At 46.4% G+C, this 24,003-nt stretch overlaps 2 protein-coding genes across 2 annotated transcripts in view; one reads left to right on the top strand and one right to left on the bottom strand.

Moving 5' to 3' along the window:
• Window positions 1-2,868, top strand: part of LOC119975158 — a 34,097-nt gene extending 31,229 nt beyond the window's left edge. The window contains exon 7 of the mRNA XM_038814743.1: window positions 2,299-2,868. Coding sequence (XP_038670671.1) covers window positions 2,299-2,431 — 133 coding nt within the window. The 3' untranslated portion in view covers window positions 2,432-2,868. The remainder of the gene's footprint in view (window positions 1-2,298) is intronic.
• Window positions 2,869-6,102: 3,234 nt separating this feature from the next.
• Window positions 6,103-24,003, bottom strand: part of ywhae1 (tyrosine 3-monooxygenase/tryptophan 5-monooxygenase activation protein, epsilon polypeptide 1) — a 60,417-nt gene continuing 42,516 nt past the window's right edge. Inside the window, exons 4-6 of the mRNA XM_038814744.1 lie at window positions 23,404-23,610; window positions 22,528-22,664; window positions 6,103-9,508 (exon numbers count right to left, since the gene is read on the bottom strand). Of these exons, the coding sequence (XP_038670672.1) occupies window positions 9,456-9,508; window positions 22,528-22,664; window positions 23,404-23,610 (397 nt within the window). The 3' untranslated portion in view covers window positions 6,103-9,455. The remainder of the gene's footprint in view (window positions 9,509-22,527; window positions 22,665-23,403; window positions 23,611-24,003) is intronic.

A 24,003-nucleotide genomic window follows, 5' to 3' on the forward strand; every position in this document is an offset into this window, starting at 1 on the left:
AGACACCCCCTGGACACCTATACTGTACACTGAGACACCCCCTGGACACCTATACTGTACACTGAGACCACCCCTGGACACTATACTGTACACTGAGACAACCCCTGGACACCTATACTGTACACTGAGACACCCCTGGAACCTATACTGTACACTAGACACCCCTGGACACCTATACTGTACACTGAGACACCCCTGACACCTATACTGTACCTGAGACACCCTGGATACCTATACTGTACACTGAGACACCCCTGGACACCTATACTGTACACGAGACACCCTGGACACCTATACTGTACACGAGACACCCCTGGACACCTATACTGTACACTGAGACACCCTGGATACCTATACTGTACACTGAGACCCCCCTGGACACCTATACTGTACACTGAGACACCCCTGGACACCTATACTGTACACTGAGACACCCCTGGATACCTATACTGTACACTGAGACACCCCTGGATACCTATACTGTACACTGAGACACCCCTGGATACCTATACTGTACACTGAGACACCCCTGGATACCTATACTGTACACTGAGACACCCCTGGACACCTATACTGTACACTGAGACACCCCTGGACACCTATACTGTACACTGAGACACCCCTGGACACCTATACTGTACACTGAGACACCCCTGGACACCTATACTGTACACTGAGACACCCCTGGACACCTATACTGTACACTGAGACACCCCTGGACACCTATACTGTACACTGAGACACCCCTGGACACCTATACTGTACACTGAGACACCCCTGGACACCTATACTGTACACTGAGACACCCATGGATACCTATACTGTACACTGAGACACCCCTGGACACCTATACTGTACACAGAGACACCCCTGGACACCTATACTGTACACTGAGACACCCCTGGACACCTATACTGTACACTGAGACACCCCTGGACACCTATACTGTATACGGAGACACCCCTGGATACCTATACTGTACACAGAGACACCCCTGGACTCCTATACTGTACACTGAGACGCCCCTGGACACCTATACTGTAAACTGAGACACCCCTGGACACCTATACTGTACACTGAGACACCCCTGGATACCTATACTGTACACTGAGACACCCCTGGACACCTATACACAGACGCCCCTGGATACCTATACTGTACACAGACACCCCTGGATACCTATACTGTACACTGAGACACCCCTGGATACCTATACTGTACACTGAGACACCCCTGGACACCTATACTGTACACTGAGACACCCCTGGACACCTATACTGTACACTGAGACACCCCTGGATACCTATACTGTACACTGAGACACCCCTGGACACCTATACAGAGACGCCCCGGATACCTATACTGTACACTGAGACACCCCTGGATACCTATACTGTACACAGACGCCCCTGGACACCTATACTGTACACAGACACACCCCTGGACACCTATACAGAGTCGCCCCGGACACCTATACTGCACACTGAGACACCCCTGGACACCTATACTGTACACTGAGACACCCCTGGACACCTATACTGTACACCGAGACGCCCCAGGACACCTATACTGTACACCGAGACGCCCCTGGACACCTATACAGAGACGCCCCGGACACCTATACTGTACACCGAGACGCCCCTGGACACCTATACAGAGACGCCCCATGACACCTATACTGTACACTGAGACACACGCCCTGTTGGCGACATACCCGAGTGTCTTTGACCAATGAGGGCACCACCCACATTACCAAGGCATATGTGGACTAGTTGGCATGTTTGTACTTGGTGGTAGACCGAGTTGGAGGACCCAGTTTACTGGCCCATAATTGGCCACGCTATTTAAGATTAGATTGGCAACCCGTCTGCCGCATACGGCCCGGAAGGACTGCAGGCGAAATATTTCCTGGAGTCCGGAAGGTCCCTGCCCGATAAAAGACGCAGAGACCAAAATCAGTGTGGACTAAAACACACAACCCCATTATTTCCATTGCTGCCAAGTACCATACGCACTTTGCCCCAAGGTCAGCGAAGTGTTCAAGCACTTGGGCATAAACTATACTGTACACTGAGACGCCCCTGGACACCAACCAAGTTAGCTGCTCAGTTAGTGAAAAATGTAGGTAGTCCAGCTACCCTCCATGCCCAGGACAAGAACAGAAAACATGAACTGACATGTTCACCCTGTTAATGCAGTAGTGATCGTTACTATAGCATTTTGGGGCCTGGGTCAAAATGGGCTTATAATAGATTTGATGAAAGTAAAACAAATTTAATGTTTCCTTCCATTTCCCAGGACAAACGACAGGCAGCATGATGAACATCGGGAGAAGTACAAAGTGGAGGAGGCTGATTTCAGTGGCTTGAAATGGAAGTTTCAAAGCTGCCACCTAAGTGACGAGATGAAGAAACTAATCTATCTTCTGTAGATATGGTGACTCCCAATGGGGGCACTGCCAGCTCTGGGTCCCTACAGAAGACTGGTGGACTCAGTAACTGAGCTTTCACTATCAGGAACTGATGATGTTTTGAACATTCCTCATCTGCTCTACCCACTGCACTGAAACAAAAATGTATTGCACTGGCTAGCCGAATGCTTCACCCAATGCTTCAAATCGGCCTACTTCCTAGAGATTGAACAGCAACACACTACTTCCCCTATCTCCCTAAACTTTGAGTCCAGTGCAATAGATCTAACTCGGCACTTAGGCCCAAAGGCCTTCACAATTTCAACACCTACTTATGTTGATTCAAAGTATAATCTACAGTAAGTTTTCATTCAATGAAGCTTGTTTTATTATACTGCCACTAATCTTAATATGCTAAACACCTTTCATTAATAAAGACTGTGCTTTGCTAACTTATATCATTATTTTGGATTACTGCTTTCATTAACTCGGCTCAAAATGCTGGGTTTCAAAAAGGCAGACACCACCCACGGAATAAGGTTGGCATTTGTTTGCCTGATTAGATCTAAACCACGTGTTGAGGAAAGGGCTCTGAAAGCCCAGCCCATGCCACAATACTACTTAGCCATTGTGTTTGGTCTCGGGATATGGGTGGTACCAAGGTTGTATTTATTACTCAACCTCAAACTGCCCAAATGCTAGTGAGGCTTCCATTCTAACCACTGCTCTCCTGGTACTTGTGCCCCTATATCATTACTGCTCTACTCAGCATAGAGGTCTCTGGGAGGAAGAGGAATACAGACCATATTGAACTTGCAAAATTCAAAACAAAATGCGTTAATGTGATTGTGTTTGTACCGAGTTTGCTGAACAATCCGGGGTGCTTTTAGTTGCACTAACAACCAGTCAAGCTCATAATATGGCTCATTTACCCTTGCTAAAAGCAACACACATTCATATGCAGAGATCCACTCTCTGCAAATAAAACGAATATGTTCAAGATTTGCACCTTTTTTTGAAATACCTGGAATCCTGAGCCTATTGCCCCATGCTTTCACCATGGCAGTGCATTGACCAGTCGATTTGCCAATGAACCAGGAATGTTTTCTCCTGTTGTATAAATTGTGATGAGATTTGGCATTCTTGCATTTGTCCTGAGTGCAAGACAAAAAGCTTCAGCAACATGTCTCGTTTTTCAGAAATAACCATGGTAAGTTGCTGCAGTGCATCCTTTAGCTTGTATAAAATGTAATCAGTGTGCTGGTGGTTAAGGAAGTGGATGTTAAAGACAATTGACAGAGGCACCTATCATGGTGAACTGGTCTATCCTGGATGTTATCAAACTGTGTGTGTTGAGCTTGCACCCACCAGGCAAGCAGTCAGTATTGTGGCACTCCACCCTTGCAGGGCGAGAGGCACTTTGAACAGTTGGGTGCTCCAGAATATCCAGGCTGCCAGTGTCAATCACCTGCTTCTCGGGTTTCTGGGTAGAAGTAACCCCAAAATGTGGAGAAATCATCATATCCCTCAAAACTCTCCTTTCTAGAAACACATTTTAACCCCTTCATATTGCTTACTGATTTTGCGCTTGCAGACGACAAAGGTTGGTGACATTGCAGATAGCGATGAGGACTGTCAGAGGATACAGCAGAATTTAGATCGTTTGGAGACTTGGGCAGAGAGATGGCAGATTTAGTTTAATCCGGACAAATGTGAGGTAATGCATTTTGGAAGGTCTAATGCAGGTAGGGAATATACAGTGAATGGTAGAACCCTCAGGAGTGTTGAAAGTCAGAGAGATCTAGGTGCACAGGTCCACAGGTCACTGAAAGGAGCAATACAGGTGGAGAAGGTAGTGAAGGCATACAGCATGCTTGCCTTCATTGGCCGGGGCATTGAGTATAAAAAATGGCAAGTCAAGTTGTAGCTGTATAGAACTGTAGGTTTGTAAAAATAAATTTAGAATACCCAATTCATTTTTTCCAATTAAGGGACAATTAAGCGTGTCCAATCAGCCTAGCCTGCACATCTTTGGGTTGTGGGGGTGAAACCCACGCAGACACAGGGAGAATGTGCAAACTCCACACAGACAGTGACCCAGAGCCAGGATCGAACCCGAGACCTCGGCGCTGTGTGACTGCAGTGCTAACCCACCTTGCCACCCAGTATAGAACCTTAGTTAGGCCATACTTGGTTCAATTCTGGTCGCCACACTACCAGAAATAGGTGGAGGGTTGAGAGAGGGTGAAGAAGAGATTTACCAGGATGTTGCCTGGTAGGAGGGCATTAGCTATGAGGAGCGGTTGAATAAACGTGGTTTGTTCTCACTGGAACGAAGGAGGTTGAGAGGCGACCTGAGAGAGGTCTACAAAATTGAGGGGCACAGACAGAATGGATAGTAAGAGACTTTTTCCCAGGGTAGAGGGGCCAATTACTAGGGGGCATAGGTTTAAGGTGTGAGGGGCAAGGTTTAGGAGAGGTATGAGGCAAGTTAAGTGTTTCTTTTTTTACACAGAGGGTAGTGGGTGTCTGGAACTCGCTGCTGGAAGTGGTGGTGGAAGCAGGGACGAGTGATGTTTAGGGGGCATCTTGACAAATATATGATAAGGATGGGGAGAGAGATATACGGGACCCTGGAAGTGTAGAAGTTTTCAGTTTAGACAGGCAGCATGGTTGGCACAGGCTTGGAGGGCCGAAGGGCTTGTTCCTGCGCTGTACTTTTTTGTTCTTTGTTCGCTGATACCATCCCACCACCACTTGCCCCCCCACAAAAAATTCCAACTCATTTTTAATCTTGAAGATAAAAATTCTTCAGAGGTGAACAGCTCACCTGAATCAGTTCTCATAGAACATAGAGTACAGAAGGAGGCCATTCAGCCCATCAAGTCTGCACCGACCCACTTAAGCCCTCACTTCCACCCTATGCCCGTAACTCAATAACCCCATCTAACCTTTTTTGGACACTAAGGGCAATTTTAGATGTCCAATCCACCTAACATGCACTTCTTTGGACAGTGGGAGGAAACGTGGAGCACCCGGAGGAAACCCACGCAGACACGGAGAGAACGTGCAGACTCCGCACAGACAGTAACCCAGCGGGGAATCGAACCTGGGACCCTGGCGCTGTGAAGTCACAGGGCAGCTACCGTGCTGCCCGTAAATTTTCACTTCATCCCCTTTTCATAAAGAATCAACCACATGCCCATTCCATTACCCCATTAAGGGCAATAACATCCCTCTTGTGTGGGGTTTCAAGGAAGGAGGGGTCAAATTTAAGAGCACATTAAGCTTTGGCCTGTACCAGCTAGAATGGAAATGCACATTAGTTGCCTTATTACAAGAGAAAAGCATTGCTTAAGACTCTGAAATACTGAGTTGGTTGGTTCAGAACTGTAGAATTAAAAGCTCTCTTTTTAGAAGAGCAAATTACCTCAGTACAGTATTCCCAAGGGTTACAGAAATTCCTTAGCTTGTAATCTACCGCACTGCAAACATCTTACACATCTTACAGCCTCAAACTGCCTGATTAGCATGCTCAAATTTAGCACTTGGATCCCATTCACTGTCCAATATTTTGTTTGTTTAATATATAATGCACTTTACTGCTCCCTTATAAATCTTAACTGTTTACTAGTTTGGTACCTGTGAGCTTATTTATAGCACCACACATACATCAGTACTGTGCACAAAAGTTGGAGCATATGCTGTTTAATTACAGAAATGTTATACAACAAACTACAGTGGATCTCCAGTGGCATTGCTCATGAAACCAAAATGATTGGGAATTGTTTGCATTATGTAGCATGAGGCTACCCTTGTGCGGCCAGTGCCGAAAGGAATTAAAACAATTGCGACCAATGATACTCAGATGATGCCAGAAAAATGAATTAGGGAGAAGAAATCAAGGTGGAAAAACAAAGTGCACGGCACAGGAGCTCAAGTCAAGAGAATACTAGTCAAAGAACTGAGGAGAGAAAAAGGATACAGAACCAACTGGGCAGCCAAGAGCTGGCAAAGACATACTAGACTGAACAAGTTGCAATGTGAAATTCTACAGTGGAACAAACAGGCCTCAGGGAAGTGAAGGAAATTAACAGACGCATTCAAAGACAGTGATTCAAGTAAGTGTTTATAATGTTTTTTGGGAAATCAGAGCAAAGCAGCATGCTTTACAGAAACAAATGTTAATCAATAGCAAAGGTATAGAAATCAATCTCATTCATTGCCTGAGAAGGTTCTTATTTTCTGTCCCCAATCTATGTCATCACCTGGGCCATAAATCATGGACTCTCATCAAGTTCTCTGAAAATTAAATATTTTAACTGCACTTTCCAATCTACACTTCACCGATATAGTCAAATACCAGCAGTTCAAATGTGACCTCTTTCCTACATCAATGTTAGCTGCCCCTTCCAAGCCCGGCTTTACCCCCAAAGTCATTTTCCAAACGAATCCTTTAAATATCATATTTGATATTAAGTTTGCTGTGTCTGTAGTTTCCAAACACAACTCAATTCTTAACGCTGACCAATTATCCAGAATATTTCCCAAATTGTGAGAACTTCTGTTTTCCATCTTAGAAGATAAAAGTAAATTCTATCTAACAATATCAGTCTTTAGACCCTGGTCTATGTTCTATGGTCCCCCCTCAGTTCTGGATAATTCCTTATATAAAGCACTTGGAAAGTTTCCGAGAGATGAAATCAAATGATCTGTAACTGAACTCTTCCTGAAAATCAATATCTAATTCTGGTGCTGCTCCTTCCACTTGCCGAATATTTTGATTTTTTTTCCCCCTGTCTATTACTCAGTTTAAGTAGCTCAGATTATTTCCCACATATTTGACTCCAGTGGCTCTAGATGAAACATCCAACTAACATCCTTGCCAGGTAACCTTCATCCTCAAAAATATATGCATGCATTTGACCAACTAGTAGCATTTACATTTTTAGCTGGGCCCAGGGTGTTTTTCAGTGTGTTCTCTACAGTCTTGGTGGATTGAATTTGCTATATTTTACTCACACTGCACTCCCATCTGTCCACCAGGAACAGCCTCCTTATTCTTAGAAACTAACAGCAAGCAAAAGGTCTCCAACCATCAAATGACCCGCTTGCTTTTGAAGACATTTTGCTCAACATCTGAGCACAGTTCTAAGTGCTGCACTCAATGGTGTGCTCTCATTGCATCTGTCCCTTAAGTCATCATTTAACCTTTTTCTTTCAATGGATTTATTATATGGGGAAATACAAGCTTCCTTTATAATTCAACATTTATTTTGCAATATAGGCTTATGGTGCCTGATTCAGATAGCTTAGATCCATAACAAATTCAAAGAGGGACAATCACACCATATTAAACAATGCACTCAGGAGTCATTTTGAAGGACTCTGCCCAAGCCTCTAATTGTCTGACTGAAGAGATAATGACCTCAGACGTCACACACAAGTAGCAGGGATCAATGGATATGGAACAGCAGCTTCTGGCTAAAGTGCTGAAGCCAATAGGTTTCCTGAGCTAAGGCATCAAATATCAGCTGCTATAAAGTCCTTGGATGTGCAGAGGCCTAGGACGAGAACAGAACTGATCCCACTGTATATGTTCAAGAGTTATATTCTGCAAAGTATTGAAGGTTGCTGACATTGATAGAACTGAAAGCAGCACTGATCCAATAGTCGCGCGGAGGGGGGGGTTTCCATTTCCTCTCAAAGTATCAGCCTTGGACCCAGCTCGACTGTATTATGGGGAGGGTACACTGCACTGGATTCTTCCAATCATGCCAATACCCAAAACTACTGCCATATAAGGAAGTACCTATTTTCCAGATTATTTGCTGCAAGTCAGTTTAACAAACATTTTCTGAAACAACAAAGTTCTCTAACCTTTCTTACTCCCCACAATCTTGCGTCAAACTTTGGCACCCAAAGACCAACGACACATAGATGATATTGAACAGCAACATACTCCTCCCTTCAATTAATCTGCCTATACACTGTGCTCTCTTCTCAATTTCTGCAAAACAAACAGGCGACGCAGAGTCACAGACAGGATAAACAGCAAGAGAGATCTTAATTTAGGTTCTTTTATTTAAGTTTAATATTAATCCATGCTGTGTTTCAGTAAGAAGGATACAGATCTGTATCGGTGGCTCCAGTCAGATATATCCAGTAGTACAAATTAGCTTCAAGTTACACATACTGAACAAAGAGAAAGAGAAGGGAAGGGGGGCTGGGGAGGGGGGAGAAAGAGGAGGAGTGGGTAGGAAAAAAAAAAAAAAAAACTTGTTTTAAAGCATGCAGGTTTTAACAGCAGCTCAAACACGACCTGCTCTGCCAGGGTGGACAAAAAAAACAGCAAAGGACTATCCATGGATTGTAACTGTCATCTGCTATCTTCAGGGTAACGCACTGAAGGAAAACACTGCACATCAGGCTCACAGACTTTTAAGAGCAAGCTATTTAACTGCTCACAAAGAATACAGTTTCATTTGTTTAGCCACACTGGTTGATGCAAGTACATTTTTGGGGAATAAAAGAAAAGCAAACCAAGAGCATGCAGTTGCTAAGAGGGATATGATGGTTTGGTGCGTTGTAACACAACACATTTAAAGGGCAAAGGGATGGGGTCACAGCACACCAAGGGGCGGGGCTCGGCTGTCAGTCACTGAGATTCATGATTGACCACCAATTCAAATTCACTGCTCAGATCTCGATTGGTAAAAAGGTAGAGGCTTCAATTATTCACAAAGCTGTATTAAGTAGAATTGAACATTTATTCAAAAAGATTTCCAAGAATTATGGTATCTGGTCAAGAAAGCAGGTCCCAGTTAAACATCCATAGAGAGCCAGCATTGCTTTTAGATTTTATTTTAAACAAGTAAAAAATAAAAATTAAAAAAAAAAATAATAATCCTCGGAACCCAAATGGGCACATAGCTAATTCTGAGGTCCAGCACCAACATCAAATTTACTGGTTCTCAGCTTGGACTAGGACTGTGGGGAGGGACAGGAGAGGGGCAGACAGGGTCTTCTCATTCGCCATGTCTTCTCACTGATTGTCGTCATCAACATCTTGCACCACATCTTTACTCGGTTCTTCACCTGCACAGAAAGGAATGAGGCAAGAGGAAAGACAATCAATTCACTCATTGCAGCACATCTAAACACACCAGCTACAGCATTCTCAGCAGCAGCTTTCACAAATACATGCAGCTTTCTAAAGGTTAGCTGTTGCATTCCAGCCACTGAAGCCACGGGCAATTTGCCCCAATCCATGTTCCACTTATGGCCTCACTGTTCTTCAATCCTGAGAAGCGAGCCAGATTCTAAGTCAGCTGACAAGCAAACTTAATCTGACAATTGAGGTCTCTCTACCCAATGCCCTACCCAAAAACCCGAAAGGAGGAAGAACGAACTGAAAGGGCTGGCTGGGTCTTGGAAAAACTGGTGTTGATGCAAACAAGTACTTGACACTGAACCTCAGTTGGAAGAGCACATGAAGGCAGAACTGAAAATGAACAGGTTAGAATTTATGCTTTCAGCATTATTTATTAAAAACTGCATCTAATACAAGGTTTTGGAGAATTTGTATTCAGCAACACAAGAAAGCATAAAGGAGAAAGGGAACTGCTAAATTTCTGACTGCATCCATGTTCAGATCAGTAATAGACAACATGGTTGAAGCATCTGATGAATGCTACACTTCAAGCATAAACAAATAAAAGATGCAATAAGAGGACGAGGCCACAAATTACCAATGTACAAAAGCTTAACCTGCCTGTAAGTTACTTCAACATGGACATTAGCCAGCTTACTTTGGAATGGATCAATACCAATTAAAATAGCACAGGGTGGAGTTTCACACACAATGAGTTTGCAATCTACAGTAAAACCAAAAATTGAAAACAAAGTTTGTACAGTAAACGCACAAGCCTAAGCAGGTTAAGACCATCTTCTAAAGGATCATTCACTACCTTTGGGAAACATTTTCTGTAGTTTGTTACATAAGTTAATAAGTCCCAATTATTCAAGCTAATGATATGCATATGGTGAGACAACAGGAATAGCAGTTGCTCACGGTCTACTTCACAAGCTGAATTCTCGTCAACTGATACATTCCGAAAGTTTATCTGGGAGGTGGGGAGATATTAGAATTGCTACCTGGGAAGAATTTTTTTTTTTTAAAAAATAAATTTAGAATATCCAATTAGATTTTTCCAATTAAGGGGCAATTTAACATGGCCAATCCACCTAACCTGCACATCTGTGGGTTGTGGGGGTGAAACCCACACAGACACGGGGAGAACGTGCAAACTCCTCACAGACAGTGACCCAGGGCCAGGATTCGAACCCGGGTCCTCAGCGCCGTAGGCAGCAATGCTAACCACTGTGCCACTGGGAAGAATTTATTGACTGCGAATGTTGAACAGCTTACTCAGAGCTAGCTGTGGCCAAATCTTCCTGCAGGAGGGACAAGTGTTACTTACACCAAGAATTCAAACTGAAACTAAGCAACGCATTTTGACCAGGTAATCACCCAGCACCTCTATGGCAACTGTAAGGGTTGATTACTTCCACTTCCTTTTATTTTGTTATCATTTTTGATCCATTGATGATTAATGGACATGTGTCTTTAAGTCAAGTCGCAGAGAGGAGTGAGGAATTCAGGAGTTACAGGGGGAAATACTCTGCTCGCCTCTGCTAGTTTTCAACAGACCTCAGACTTTAATAGCACCATAGAGAGATGGGGTGAGATGTTTGATTGGCTGGTGGCCAATGAATTGGCGAAAAGACCGTACTCTGTCCAGTGTAACAACATACTGGACTGATGCGCAGTCAATTCCAGCCCCATGTTCCCCTCAGTTACAACACAAGTGAATTAACCAATAATTCTTAGAAAAATATCCCATGCCATTGGCCGTTGGCTACCTAATAATTACAGTCACCAGGTTTGTAAATGTAAACACAATTGCTTTTTATTAACAAGAACTGTAATGAAATATGTAGCAAATACAAATGATCAATTATTATCCAATTCCCATAATCCCTGCTTTAACTTGCCCCCCACGCTCTACACACACAAGACAAACAGCGGGGACGGGGTAAAAAAAAATAAGTAAAAGGGGAAGAAATGTGTTTCAGATGATGGTTTTTAGCACTTTACTCCTCTTCAAACTTTGCTTTCAGTTTGAGGCTTTACTGTAGATTCATTCATGTTTCCAGTTTCAGAAGTACAGCACTCTCAGCCTTTCTGGAGAGGGAGGGAAAGCTTTCTGTGTCTAGGACTCAACTTCTCTCCAAGAACAATTCCACTGGGATAGGATCCAATTAACGCCTGTTACCAAGCAGAGTATGGAGTTTTGGCCAATTTATTGGCCACTAGCCAATCAAACAAAGTCTGACCCCATCTCCCTCTGGTGTCGAAAAGTCTGAAGCCTCTGTTCAAATGAGCAAAGACAGAGTCAGAAATGTCTGAATTTCTCATTCTCTCGCTGCTTGACTTAATGACACATGTCCATTAATCACCCATGGATCAAAAACGATATCGACAAAATAAAAGGGGAAATAAGGGAATAAGTAGGAAGGACCTTACATACTTCCTTCCCTAAAATAGTGAAATATCAAGGCACAGACATTTCATTGGAAGGTATAAATCACAAACATGGGACGCCTTCCGGTGACGGCGGGCGGGAGGCAGCCGCACATTGGAGGGCTCCCGTTCGGGAACGGCATTTTCGGGGCTTTAAGCCCAGTCCCAGGGTCCACGGAGGCGACAAAAGCAGGGAGAAGGCACAGTAAAGGAAAATGTCGAGGGTGAACAAAAAAACGGCTGAAGGTCATTTGGGGAGTGGAAAGTTTACCGCGTGGTCACCATGGAAAATGGAGGCTGGAGCACCAGGGGAGGCCGCATTGCTTACTGCTGAAGAAATGACTATGGTAATGGCTGCAGAATTCGAAAGGCAGTTTACAAAATACATGGAGACAATGAGGTAGGTTTTGAGTGTGCTGGTGGAGGAGGCGATTTCCCCGGTGAGGACGGCGGTGGCGAGAGCAGTGGGGGAGGTGCGGGAGCAAGGGGAGGCGCTGAAGGAAGTGGAGGAGACATTATTGCAGCACGGTGATCAACTTACATCGATGGGGAAGGAGATGCGGAAGGTGATGGAGATTAACAAGGATCTGCGAGGAAAAATGGAAGAGCTGGAAAACAGATCCAGGCGACAGAATTTGAGGATTGTGGGGCTGCCCGAAGGAGTTGAAGGGCCGAAGCCGACTGAGTATTTCGCCGCGATGCTGGTGAAACTACTGGGGGAGGGGGAGCATCCCTCCCAATATGAACTGGATCGGGCTCATCGGTCGTGGAGGCCTGTACCAAAGGTGAGTGAGCCGCCCAGGGTAGTGACTCTGTGCTTCCGTAGGTAGTGTGAAGGAGAAGGTCCTGTGCTAGGCCAAGCAGAAGCGGGTGGTGCAGTGGGCTGGAGCTGGTATACGTGTACACCAGGACTTTACGGTGGAGCTGGCGAGGAGGCGGACTGTCTTCAGCCGGGTGAAGAGGGCACTGTACACATTAGCAAGGTGCAGTGCGGCATTATATGTCCAGCAAAGCTGAGGGTGACTTACAAGCTCACGGACTTTTTATTTTGGAAAGGCGGAAGCAGTGGAGGAGTTTGCGAAGGCAGAAGGACTGTGGCAGAACTGAGAAATGGCCATGTGCCGATGTGACCTCATGACTGTATTTTCTTCTATTTTGTTTCACTGCGTGCGGGTGGATGGGCTAAAGGAGCCAATGTTGTATATATTTGGACAAGGAAAGTGATGGGACTTGCACTTGAAATGAGGGTTCTTTGGGGTGTAGGTGGATATGTGGGTTTTTGTGCTAAAAGGGGATTCCTGGGCTTTCCTAGGGCCGGGCAAGGGGGAAAGGGACCCAAGTGGGGGCCTCCCCGCTGGCCGGTTTAAGCCGGCCAGTGAACGGGAGTGAGAGGCTATGGCCATCGGAGCCTGGCAGAACAGGGTTCAAGGGGTCTAGCCGGGGTGGAAAGTTGGGGGGGGAAGGAACAGGGGATGCGGGGAGGAGTTTTACAAGAGGCAGTGGAGGGGAGGAGTTTGAGGGGAGCTGTTGGAGAGAGAGGGGGGGGTTTACAACTCTTGGGTATCATGTATGGTACTCTGTCAGAGGTTGGATGGCATTGAGTGTAAAAGGGGGGGTGGACTCTATAGGTTAATGGTGACCATGGGCAGTCCTTTTTCTATTTCTCCTTTGTTTTTTGTTTCCACCGTGGGAGGGTTTGTTTATTGGATGCATATATTAACAGGTGGGCCGTTGTTTGGGGTGGTGGGAGGATGGGATCGTTGTTATTGTTAAGGGGATTGATTTTGTATTTGTTACCATTTACTGTCTGTGGGTGGGGTGTAAATTTTGCAGGAAAATGTGAAAATGGAGAATAAAAACATTAAAAAAAAAAAAATCACAAGCATGTATCCATCCCTATCAAGCAAGTTCCATTTCCAGTCTTTACATTGGTAACCAGCCAGCCCGTAAACGAGTGATAAAACACCCGCAATTACATTATCCTTTCCGGGAATGTGTACAATTTTAAAGTTGAACTGTTGCAATAATAGACTGCTAACGGAATGACCTTGCATTCCAAGTTTTAAACCTCTCTATAAACGTAAGTGGATTATGGTCTGTATAAACAAAGCTTTGTCGATTCCCATGTCGGGACATGAATTTGAGATTCCCATGTTGGACATATACTTCAAAGTGCTGAAGGTCTGTACCCCCATACATTTGTGGGAGAAAACCGGAGCACCAAAGGAAACTCACGCAGGCACAGGGAGAACGTACAAACCCCACATAAGACAGTGACCCAATGCTGGAATTGAACTAGAGTCTTGGGACTGTGATGCAGCAATGCTAACCACTGTGCCACTCCATGACAATAAACAAAACTTAGTTTATACAGACCATAATCCACTTGCGTTTATAGAGAAGTTTTAAACCCGGAGTTCAAGACTATTCCGTTGCCGATTATTATAACAACAGTTCAATGTTAAAATTGTATATATTCCCGGAAAGGATAATGTGATTGCGGATGTTTTGTTGCGGGTTTACGGGCTGACTAATTACCAATGTAGAGACTGGGGCAGGAACTTGTACAATGGGGATGGACGTGTTTGTGATTTGTGTCTTACGTACCTCAACAAAATGTCCGTGGCCTGATTTCATAGAATATACAGTACTGACGGAGGCCATTCGGCCCATCGAGACTGCACCGGCACCCGGAAAGAGCACCCCACTTAAGTCCACGCCTCCACCCTATCCCACCCAACCTTTTTGGACACTATAGGCAATTTAGCACAGCCAATCCACCTAACCTGCACATCTTTAGACTGTGGGGGTAGGAAACCGGAGCCCCCGGAGGAAACCCATGCAGACACGGGGAGAATGTGCAGACTCCGCACAGACAGTGACCCAAGCCGGGAATCGAACCTGGGACCCTGGAGCTGTGAAGCAATTGTGCTAACCACTGTGCTACCGCTGATTGATGCTTCATTATTTTCGGACGGCAAGAATGTAAGGGTCCTTCCTGTTTATTCCCTTATTTCCCCTTTCTTTTTTTCGTTATCATTTTTGATCCATGGATGATTAATGGACATGTGTCTTTAAGTTAAGCAGCAGGAAGGAGTGAGAAATTCAGAGAAAACGTTTGAGGAGTAGTCTGGGTCTGTACTCGGGAGTTTAGAAGGATATGGGGGTATCTTATTGAAACTTACAGGATACTGCGTGGCCTGGATAGAGTGGACGTGGAGAGATGTTTCCATTTGTAGGAAAAACTAGAATCAGAGGACACCATCTCAGATTGAAGGGATGATCCTTCAAAAAAAGAGATGAGGAGGAATTTCTTCAGCCAGAGGGTGGTGAATCTGTGGAACTCTTTGCCGCAGAAGACTGGAGGCCAATTCTTTAAGACAGAGATAGATAAGGGGATCCGGGTTTATGGGGAGAAGGCAGGAGAATGGGGATGAGAAAATATCAGCCATGATTGAATGGCGAGTGGCCTAATTCTGCTCCTATGCCTTATGGTCTTACAGGAAAGAACACTGTTCGTCTCTGCTAGTTTTGAACAGGAGACCTCAGGCTTTTAGGCACCAGAGAAAGATTGGGGGTGAGACTTGGTTTGATTGATTGGCTGGTGGCGAATGAATTGGCTACAAGGCCACACTCTAGCCGGATCCTACCCCAGTGGGATGATTCTCAAGAGACCTCAGGGAGCAGTTGAGCCCCAGACACGACACAAGGACATGCTCACTCTCTCTCGCTTCCGTATTTTCTCCAGGATAGCTGTATTTCTGAAGCTGAAGAGAACCCGAATGAATGAATCTACAGGAAAGATCACAGGCTGCAAACAGAAACTTGACCTGCACGCTTACTGTAAAGGAAGGTGTGCTAGAAACCACCATCTGAAACAAAGGCTTTTACATTTACAAACCTAGTGACTGTAATTATTGGGCAGCCAAGGGCCAAAGACGTTGGCTATTTTTCTTAGAACTATTGATTAATTCGTTTGTGTTGCCACTCCAGGTCAAAGTGGTGGTGGTGGGGGCTGGAGTTGACCACACCCTAGCCCAGGGTGGCATAACAACTGCGTAAAGCAATGGTTGCAGGGACTATTAGGTTAACCATTATCTCCAGGTTAGTTGAAGACTGCACTATTCTGTAGATTGCACCAATGCCACCAAGTCCTGAGTTTGATAAATGTTGCACTGTTCCACCAAAAAAAAACAGCACAAGCATAGGTTAAAGTGGTGATCATCATTTTCTATCCCAGGTGTAAGCAATTGGATTTCTGTAATATATAGATTCTTGCCCTGGTTTAACTCCAGTGCTGCTAAACTGCACAGCTGTAACGTAAATACTTTTGCAGACTTTCAGCCGACGTTTAGCCAAAAAAGGAAATTAGCTCAAAATTAGGTCAGAGATGCCAAAAAGATCAGACCAACTAAACCGAACCACAGCTTTAACAGTAGAGGTAGTGTGTGTAGCAGCACAGTGCATCACCTTTTGCACTATATTAGGTCCAATGTTCAAAACCATTTGCAAGCGAAGGCAGTGCATGGACAAGAACCATGCAAAAGCAGACCAGCTCCCCATCATCAGAATCTACAAGATTTTGTACAACTGATATAAAAGTTCTGGACAACACTAGGTTAGTGCGGCTCTCATCTCTGCAACCTGGGATTCAAACTAATCCAAAGCAATGCAATAGGTCTTGCATGTGAAATTAATTATTGGTAGTGTCACTGCTGGTAAATGCAAAGCACAAGTCTCTTCCCAATTTCAGGCCAGCCAGACAATTTAGTGATGGTTGATGCAGATATACGGTGTCAAATTGATGAAAATTTATGCTGAAAGGTTGAACCATTAGGACATGTAATTGATCCATTATAGAGGGAGCCTTCTGTAATCCATGCACACCGGGGATTACTCAGAGGTAAAACTAAATGTAGGGTTTTAATTCACAGATTTAAAGGTTGGTATGGAGGGTGCCCGTGGCACCCAAGCGACCATGGAGTACAAGTGCTCACCCCAAGCTTTCCAGAACATTACATCTCTAAGGTGGCAGTGCCTCATTATAATTATGATAATTTAAATTAACCAGCGTTGGTTTTAGTAACAGGTTCTTTAGACCATCCATTTCAGTGTGTTGGCAGTAACCTCCATTTGGGAAGGATTAGCTGATTAATTCTGTCAGATTAATTCTGACAGGATTGGACCTACCCAAGATGCTCCACCCAATCTCAAAAAATCACTACTCTATATGAAATAGGATAAACACAAGACTAGTTTGTAGATGTAACTTCCTGAACAGCAAACACATGAACAAACCCAAGCCAAGAATGGGTAGATTAAACATAAACACAACCACTTGTCTTTTGCATGACCAGATTCAGGGCACAAAACTATCTGTGCTACAAAACAATGAAACTACACGGTCCCCAAATTAAGACAACAGCCCAGGATGCAGGGATACAGATATTATAAACTGATTTGCCCTGATCATGGAGATAGACAGAACTACAACACTACAGCAGAAAATCATGGGTCACTGAAACCACAGACAGGAAGAAGTCCAAGCATGCCCACATCTTGAAATGCAGCTCCTCAAAATATGTTCAATTCTAACGAGTGCTGAGATAGACCCAGCTGTGAGATGAGCCACACAGAGGTTAATGCAAGGATGGGGCAGATGTCACAATACCAGACAAATATGAAAACCACAAATCCAAGTTTCCCTCCCCTTACTAGCCCATGTTTCTACAGGGTTAGTTAAGTTAGTGAGTGCAGTGATTTTTTTTTTTGGCTGCACATTTGCCAAATGGTTCTCTCCCAAATGTATATACGACCGGTAGCCAAAAGCATGCCATTCCCCACTCCCTTTCGCCTCTTTGGCTCTGCCATTTTGAAAAAGTTGCTAGGACTGAGGGCACAAGCAGAGGTACATGATCTTCATTTGCTAACTCCAAATGGTTTGTCAAGATGAGGAACCACGGTGGAGGCAGTACCTAATCTCAACGGCCTCAATATGAGCTAATTACAGCCTCGGGTCACTGAAGTTTACAGCAGCAATTCAAAAAGGGCCAAGATCAGCAAGTTACATGATATATTCTCCCAACATTCCGCCACTTTCTCCAGAATAAGGCTCTAAAAATGCATCATTAAACAGTTTTGAAAATGGTATTGTGACATCTTGGAGATATGACAGCTGCTTTGAATGACTTACAAAGTAAAGATTACAGGGGGAATGAATGGTTCATATCCTTTAGGAATCTAGTCAGGAAGGAGAAAGGAAAAGAAAAAAAACAGGAAAATGAATGCAAAATCAAGAGGGAAATTTAATAGTATTTAACAATGGGTGCTTTTTTAAAAAAAAAGATTCCTCCATGAAATGGAGGGGTGCATGATTATACAAAATGTTTTGTTTTCACATCAATCCGTGCCACCTAGGCTCAGAAAGTGCTCATTCACCCAGAAACCAGCAGTGGAGAAACCTAGTGCATTTAGCCAATAGCACATAAAACACACCCAGTACTATATTCCCAGTCGGTCAGGCTCTCACTGCACTGGGCCCAGGGAGCGGGAGAGGTGGCGAGAGAGAGAGAGAGAGAGAGAGAGAGAGAGAGAGAGAGAGAGAGAGAGAGAGAGAGAGAGAGAGGAGGAGAGAGAGAGAGAGAGAGGGGGTGAGAGAGAGAGGTGGGGAGGCGAGAGAGAGAGAGAGAGAGAGAGCGGAGAGAGAGAGAGAGAGAGAGAGAAGAGAGAGAGGCAGAGAGAAGAGGGAGAGAGAGAGAGAGAAGAGAGACGAGAGAGAGAGAGAGAGAGAGAGAGAGCGAGAGAGAGGAGAGAGGGAGAGAAGCGATGAGAGAGAGGAGGGAAGGAGAAGAGGCGAGAGAAGAGCGAGAGAGAGGAGGCGGCAAGAGAGAGGAGCGAGCGAGAGAGGAGAGGGAAGCGGAAGAAGCGAGGCGAGAGAGAGAGCGGAGCGAGAGGAGAGGCGGAGCGGAGGAGGAGAGAGCGAGGGAAGGGAGGCGGAGGGAGAGGAGGCGGGGAGAGAGGAGGCGGAGGCGAGAGCGAGAGAGAGGGAGAGCGGAGGCGAGAGGAGAGAGGAGAGGGAGGCGGAGGAGAGAGGAGAGCGGAGGCGAGAGAGGAGAGAGGAGGCGAGAGGAGGCGGAGCGGAGGGAAGCGGAGGAGAGGGGAGAGCGGAGGCGAGAGAGAGCGAGCGAGAGAGGCGAGCGGAGAGCGAGCGGAGACGAGGGAGGAGAGCGGAGAGCGGAGTGCGAGAGGGAGAGCGCGAAGGGGAGAGGGAGAGGGAGTCGAGAGGGAGAGGGAGTCGAGAGGGAGAGGGAGTCGAGAGGGAGAGGGAGGCGAGAGGGAGAGGGAGAGGAGGCGAGAAGGGAGAGCGGAGGCGAGAGGGAGAGCGGGGAGAGGCGAGCGGAGCGAGAGGAGAGCGGAGGCGAGAGGGAGGCGGAGGCAGAGGGAGAGCGGAGGCGAGAGGGAGAGCGGAGGCGAGAGGGAGAGCGGAGGCGAGAGGGAGAGCGGAGGCGAGAGGGAGAGCGGAGGCGAGAGAGCGGAGGCGAGAGGGAGAGCGGAGGCGAGAGGGAGAGCGGGAGGCGAGAGGGAGAGCGGAGGCGAGAGGGAGAGCGGAGGCGAGAGGGAGAGCGGAGGCGAGAGGGAGAGCGGAGGCGAGAAGAGCGGAGGCGAGAGGGAGCGGAGGCGAGAGGGAGAGCGGAGGCGAGAGAGAGCGGAGCGAGAGGGAGAGCGGAGGCTGAGGGAGAGGGAGGCGAGAGGGAGAGCGAGGCGAGAGGGAGAGAGGAGTCGAGAGGGAGAGAGGAGGCGAGAGGGAGAGAGAGGAGCGAGAGGGAGAGAGAGGCGAGAGGGAGAGAGAGTCGAGAGGGAGAGGAGTCGAGAGGGAGAGAGAGTCGAGAGGGGAGAGAGAGTCGAGAGGGAGAGAGAGAGAGAGAGAGAGAGAGGCGAGAGAGAGAGAGAGGCGAGAGGAGAGAGGCGAGAGAGAGAGAGGCGAGAGAGACGAGAGGGGGGCGAGAGTGAGAGCGGAGGCGAGAGCGGTGGCGAAAGAGAGCAAGAGCAGAGGCGAGGGCAGAGGCAAGAGTGAGGGCGGAGGCGAGAGGGGAGGCGAGAGGGAGAGAGGAGGCGAGAGGGAGAGAGGAGGCGAGAGGGAGAGAGGAGGCGAGAGGGAGAGAGGAGGCGAGAGAAGACGTTAAATGAGCTGTATAATCAACAAGTTGTAAAAGCTGTATCATCTCAGTTATCCCAGCGGAGGCAGAGATGAATCGTGATTCAACTTTTGTTTTTTTGGCTTTCAAAATGTTTCAGTCTGGGATGCAAATAGCACAGGGCTTTAGAGATTTGTTGCTGCTACACATAACTGCAGCCAACATCCTTATTGCAAACTATTTTAATAAATACTCAGAGAGAGAGAGAGAGAGAAGAGGCGAGAGAGAGAGAGAGAGAAGAGGCGAGAGAGAGAGAGAGAGAGAAGAGGCGAGAGAGAGAGGGAGAGCGGAGGCGAGAGAGAGAGGGAGAGCGGAGGCGAGAGAGAGAGGGAGAGCGGAGGCGAGAGAGAGAGGGAGAGCGGAGGCGAGAGGGAGAGCGGAGGCGAGAGGGAGAGCGGAGGCGAGAGGGAGAGCGGAGGCGAGAGGGAGAGCGGAGGCGAGAGGGAGAGCGGAGGCGAGAGGGAGAGAGGAGGCGAGAGGGGAGAGAGGAGGCGAGAGGGAGAGAGGAGGCGAGAGGGAGAGAGGAGGCGAGAGGGAGAGAGGAGGCGAGAGGGAGAGAGGAGGCGAGAGGGAGAGAGGAGGCGAGAGGGAGAGAGGAGGCGAGAGGGAGAGAGGAGGCGAGAGGGAGAGAGGAGGCGAGAGGGAGAGAGAGAGAGAGAGAGAGAAGAGGCGAGAGAGAGAGAGAAGAGGCGAGAGAGAGAAGAGGCGAGAGAGAGAAGAGGCGAAAGAGACGAGAGAGGGGGCGAGAGTGAGAGCGGAGGCGAGAGCGGTGGCGAAAGAGAGCAAGAGCAGAGGCGAGGGCAGAGGCGAGGGCAGAGGCAAGAGTGAGGGCGGAGGCGAGAGCGGAGGAGAGAGTGAGAGCGGAGGCGAGAGCGAGAGTGGAGTCGAAAGAGAGAGCAGAGGCGAGAGCGAGAGCGAAGGCGAGAGGGGAGGCGAGAGGGAGAGAGGAGGCGAGAGGGAGAGAGGAGGCGAGAGGGAGAGAGGAGGCGAGAGGGAGAGAGGAGGCGAGAGAAGACGTTAAATGAGCTGTATAATCAACAAGTTGTAAAAGCTGTATCATCTCAGTTATCCCAGCGGAGGCAGAGATGAATCGTGATTCAACTTTTGTTTTTTTGGCTTTCAAAATGTTTCAGTCTGGGATGCAAATAGCACAGGGCTTTAGAGATTTGTTGCTGCTACACATAACTGCAGCCAACATCCTTATTGCAAACTATTTTAATAAATACTCAGGACCTCCTGTAAACAACGCTGGGTATGAAGCAAGGTTGGATGCTCCCCAAAGTACCGTTCAGCAGATTGAACAAAAGTACATCATCAGTAACCCCATACCAGTCAGCGAACAAGCTTTTTCTTGCCTGGTTTGGACCTTCATTATCCCGATTTGAGCGTTGGGCTGGTTTAGCACAGGGCTAAATCACTGGCTGTTAAAGCAGACCAAGGCAGGCCAGCAGCACGGTTCAATTCCCGTACCAGCCTCCCCGAACAGGCGCCGGAATGTGGCGACTAGGGGCTTTTCACAGTAACTTCATTTGAAGCCTACTTGTGACAATAAGCAATTTTCATTTTCATGACATCCAAGTATGTAACTTGGCCCCAGGTGTACAGCATCCTGAGGAGACTTCCTGAAGCACAGGTTTTGTGCAGCTACCAAACGGTCAGGAAAGTCACATGATTGTGGGAAGGGGAGAAGCGGGAGCTTTTGCTTCAACTTACATGGGTCTCAGGCACAAAAAGAGTTGAAGTTTTAACCCTTGTACACATTAAAGAGTTGTGTCAGGCTAAATAGTCAACTTCAATAGGTTAAGAGTCAGTTTCAGATTGGAGCACAATTCCTTGCAATTGAACTAGGATAATTGGCTGCTAATGTGTTTGGTATGGCAGCAGGCTAATGCAGAGTTAAAACTTACCTTGGAAGAGGCTCAATAGCTTGTCTTTTTTATTTCTTTCCCATTTGCCTTTGAATACACATTAAATATCCACGGTAGGAATGCTCATTCGGAGAGCAGGTGCATACATGATGGGCCAAATGGCCTCCTTCTGTGCCGTAACAATTCAATGACTCTGAAATTCAGTGTTTCCTCCATTCCTTTGGTCGCAGTAGCTTGAAGGGGTGGACAAGTGGGCGCAGGGGATCCTTGCAGTATTTGTACTGAAGATTCCCCAAGTTACTGGATCATGCACTTAAACATCTTAAATGAATATGACCTGCCCTCTCCAATTCTTGTTTCAGTGGAGTGTGGATAAGAACACCGAGGCAAAACAAATAGGAAATCTACTACATTCATTATATGAAGACAAGGCTCCCTGGAAATCAGTAACTTTTGCTGGTTACATACCATCTCCCTGCATGTCTGAAGTCCATAGTGTCAAGTTGTCACGTAACAACTGCATAATGAGTGTAGAGTCCTTGTAGCTTTCTTCACTCAAGGTATCCAGTTCTGCAATTGCATCATCAAATGCTGCCTTTGCCAATCTGTGGGGGAAAAGCATATTTATTTTGTTACTGCAGCCAACTCACAGCTCAGACTGGCACTTAGCATTTCAGTCTCAACACAGGTGACATTCGCTCTACTGCTTCCAGTAGTGTGGTTCATTGGGTACAATCAGCAGGCATTCTATACTGACGCCCACAACAGTGGAGATGGGCTGGTTTACCGGGCTAAACAGCTGGCTTGTAAAGCAGAACAATGTCAGTAGCACGGGTTCAATTCCCGTATCGGCCTCCTCGAACAGGCGCCAGAATGGGGCTTTTCACTGAAGCCTACTTGTGACAATAAGCGATTATCATTATATGAGATGAATGGCCTGTTCATCTGTTTCGGCAGCACTGCAGGGATACAAGGAGAAATACCTTGAAAATGTGCCACAAGCTCTCTCAACATCCATCTGAACCACAGGAACAAGTAGACAGGTCCTTAGTTTAACATCTCACTGAAAGGGACAGCCTCCAACATTGATGCAACCTCATAATACTCCACTGAAGTATCAGGCTGGAATAGAGCTTGAACACGTTTGACTCAGGGCTGAATGTCCTCAACTGAGCCCGGCTGACATTGTGCGGGCCACAGCTGGCTGGCTAACTGTTCAGCCTCTATACAAGGGATCATAGTGAAGATAGCAGAGGAAACCTACAAATAGACCAACACCTTTAGAAGAGGTCACAACTGTCAGCCTGAATGCCCAGTGTTCCAGCTTGTATATCCTGTACATACCTGCAGGCACGGTCAGGAGAGTTGAGGATTTCATAGTAGAATACAGAGAAATTCAAAGCAAGGCCTAAGCGGATGGGATGCGTCGGCGGAAGTTCCGTCATTGCAATATCACTAGCCGCCTTGTATGCAACCAGGCTGTTCTCTGCTGCCTCCTTCCTGTCATTCCCTGTGGCAAACTCTGCCAGATACCTGTGGTAATCACCTTTCCTGTAAATCAGAACAAAATTCAATAAACCAAACCTGGTAAAGCCATAATAATGGTTTCACCCTAATAATAGTTTTAAAGCTAATTTTACCAAAAATAGAGTGAGCGCATGCAACACAGTTAAACACTACTAAACTTTAACAGAAAATAAAACATGGACTCGGCTAATCAGTCACCCATTCACCTTTTCTTACCCTCTACTAACCATCTTCTGAAAAATTATGAACAGTACAGAGAAACATGCAGATAACCAAAATAAAATTAAATACGACTGAAAAGAACAAACTTGGCATTTGCTTGAATAGCAGGATATACAAGCACAACTGGATCCTATGTTTTAATTCTGAGCTCCACTACCTTTCAGGGGTCACTGGATGATGATCAGGAGCCCGATT

Source organism: Scyliorhinus canicula, chromosome 12 (assembly GCF_902713615.1).
Source record: "Scyliorhinus canicula chromosome 12, sScyCan1.1, whole genome shotgun sequence".
Lineage (NCBI taxonomy): Eukaryota > Metazoa > Chordata > Chondrichthyes > Carcharhiniformes > Scyliorhinidae > Scyliorhinus > Scyliorhinus canicula.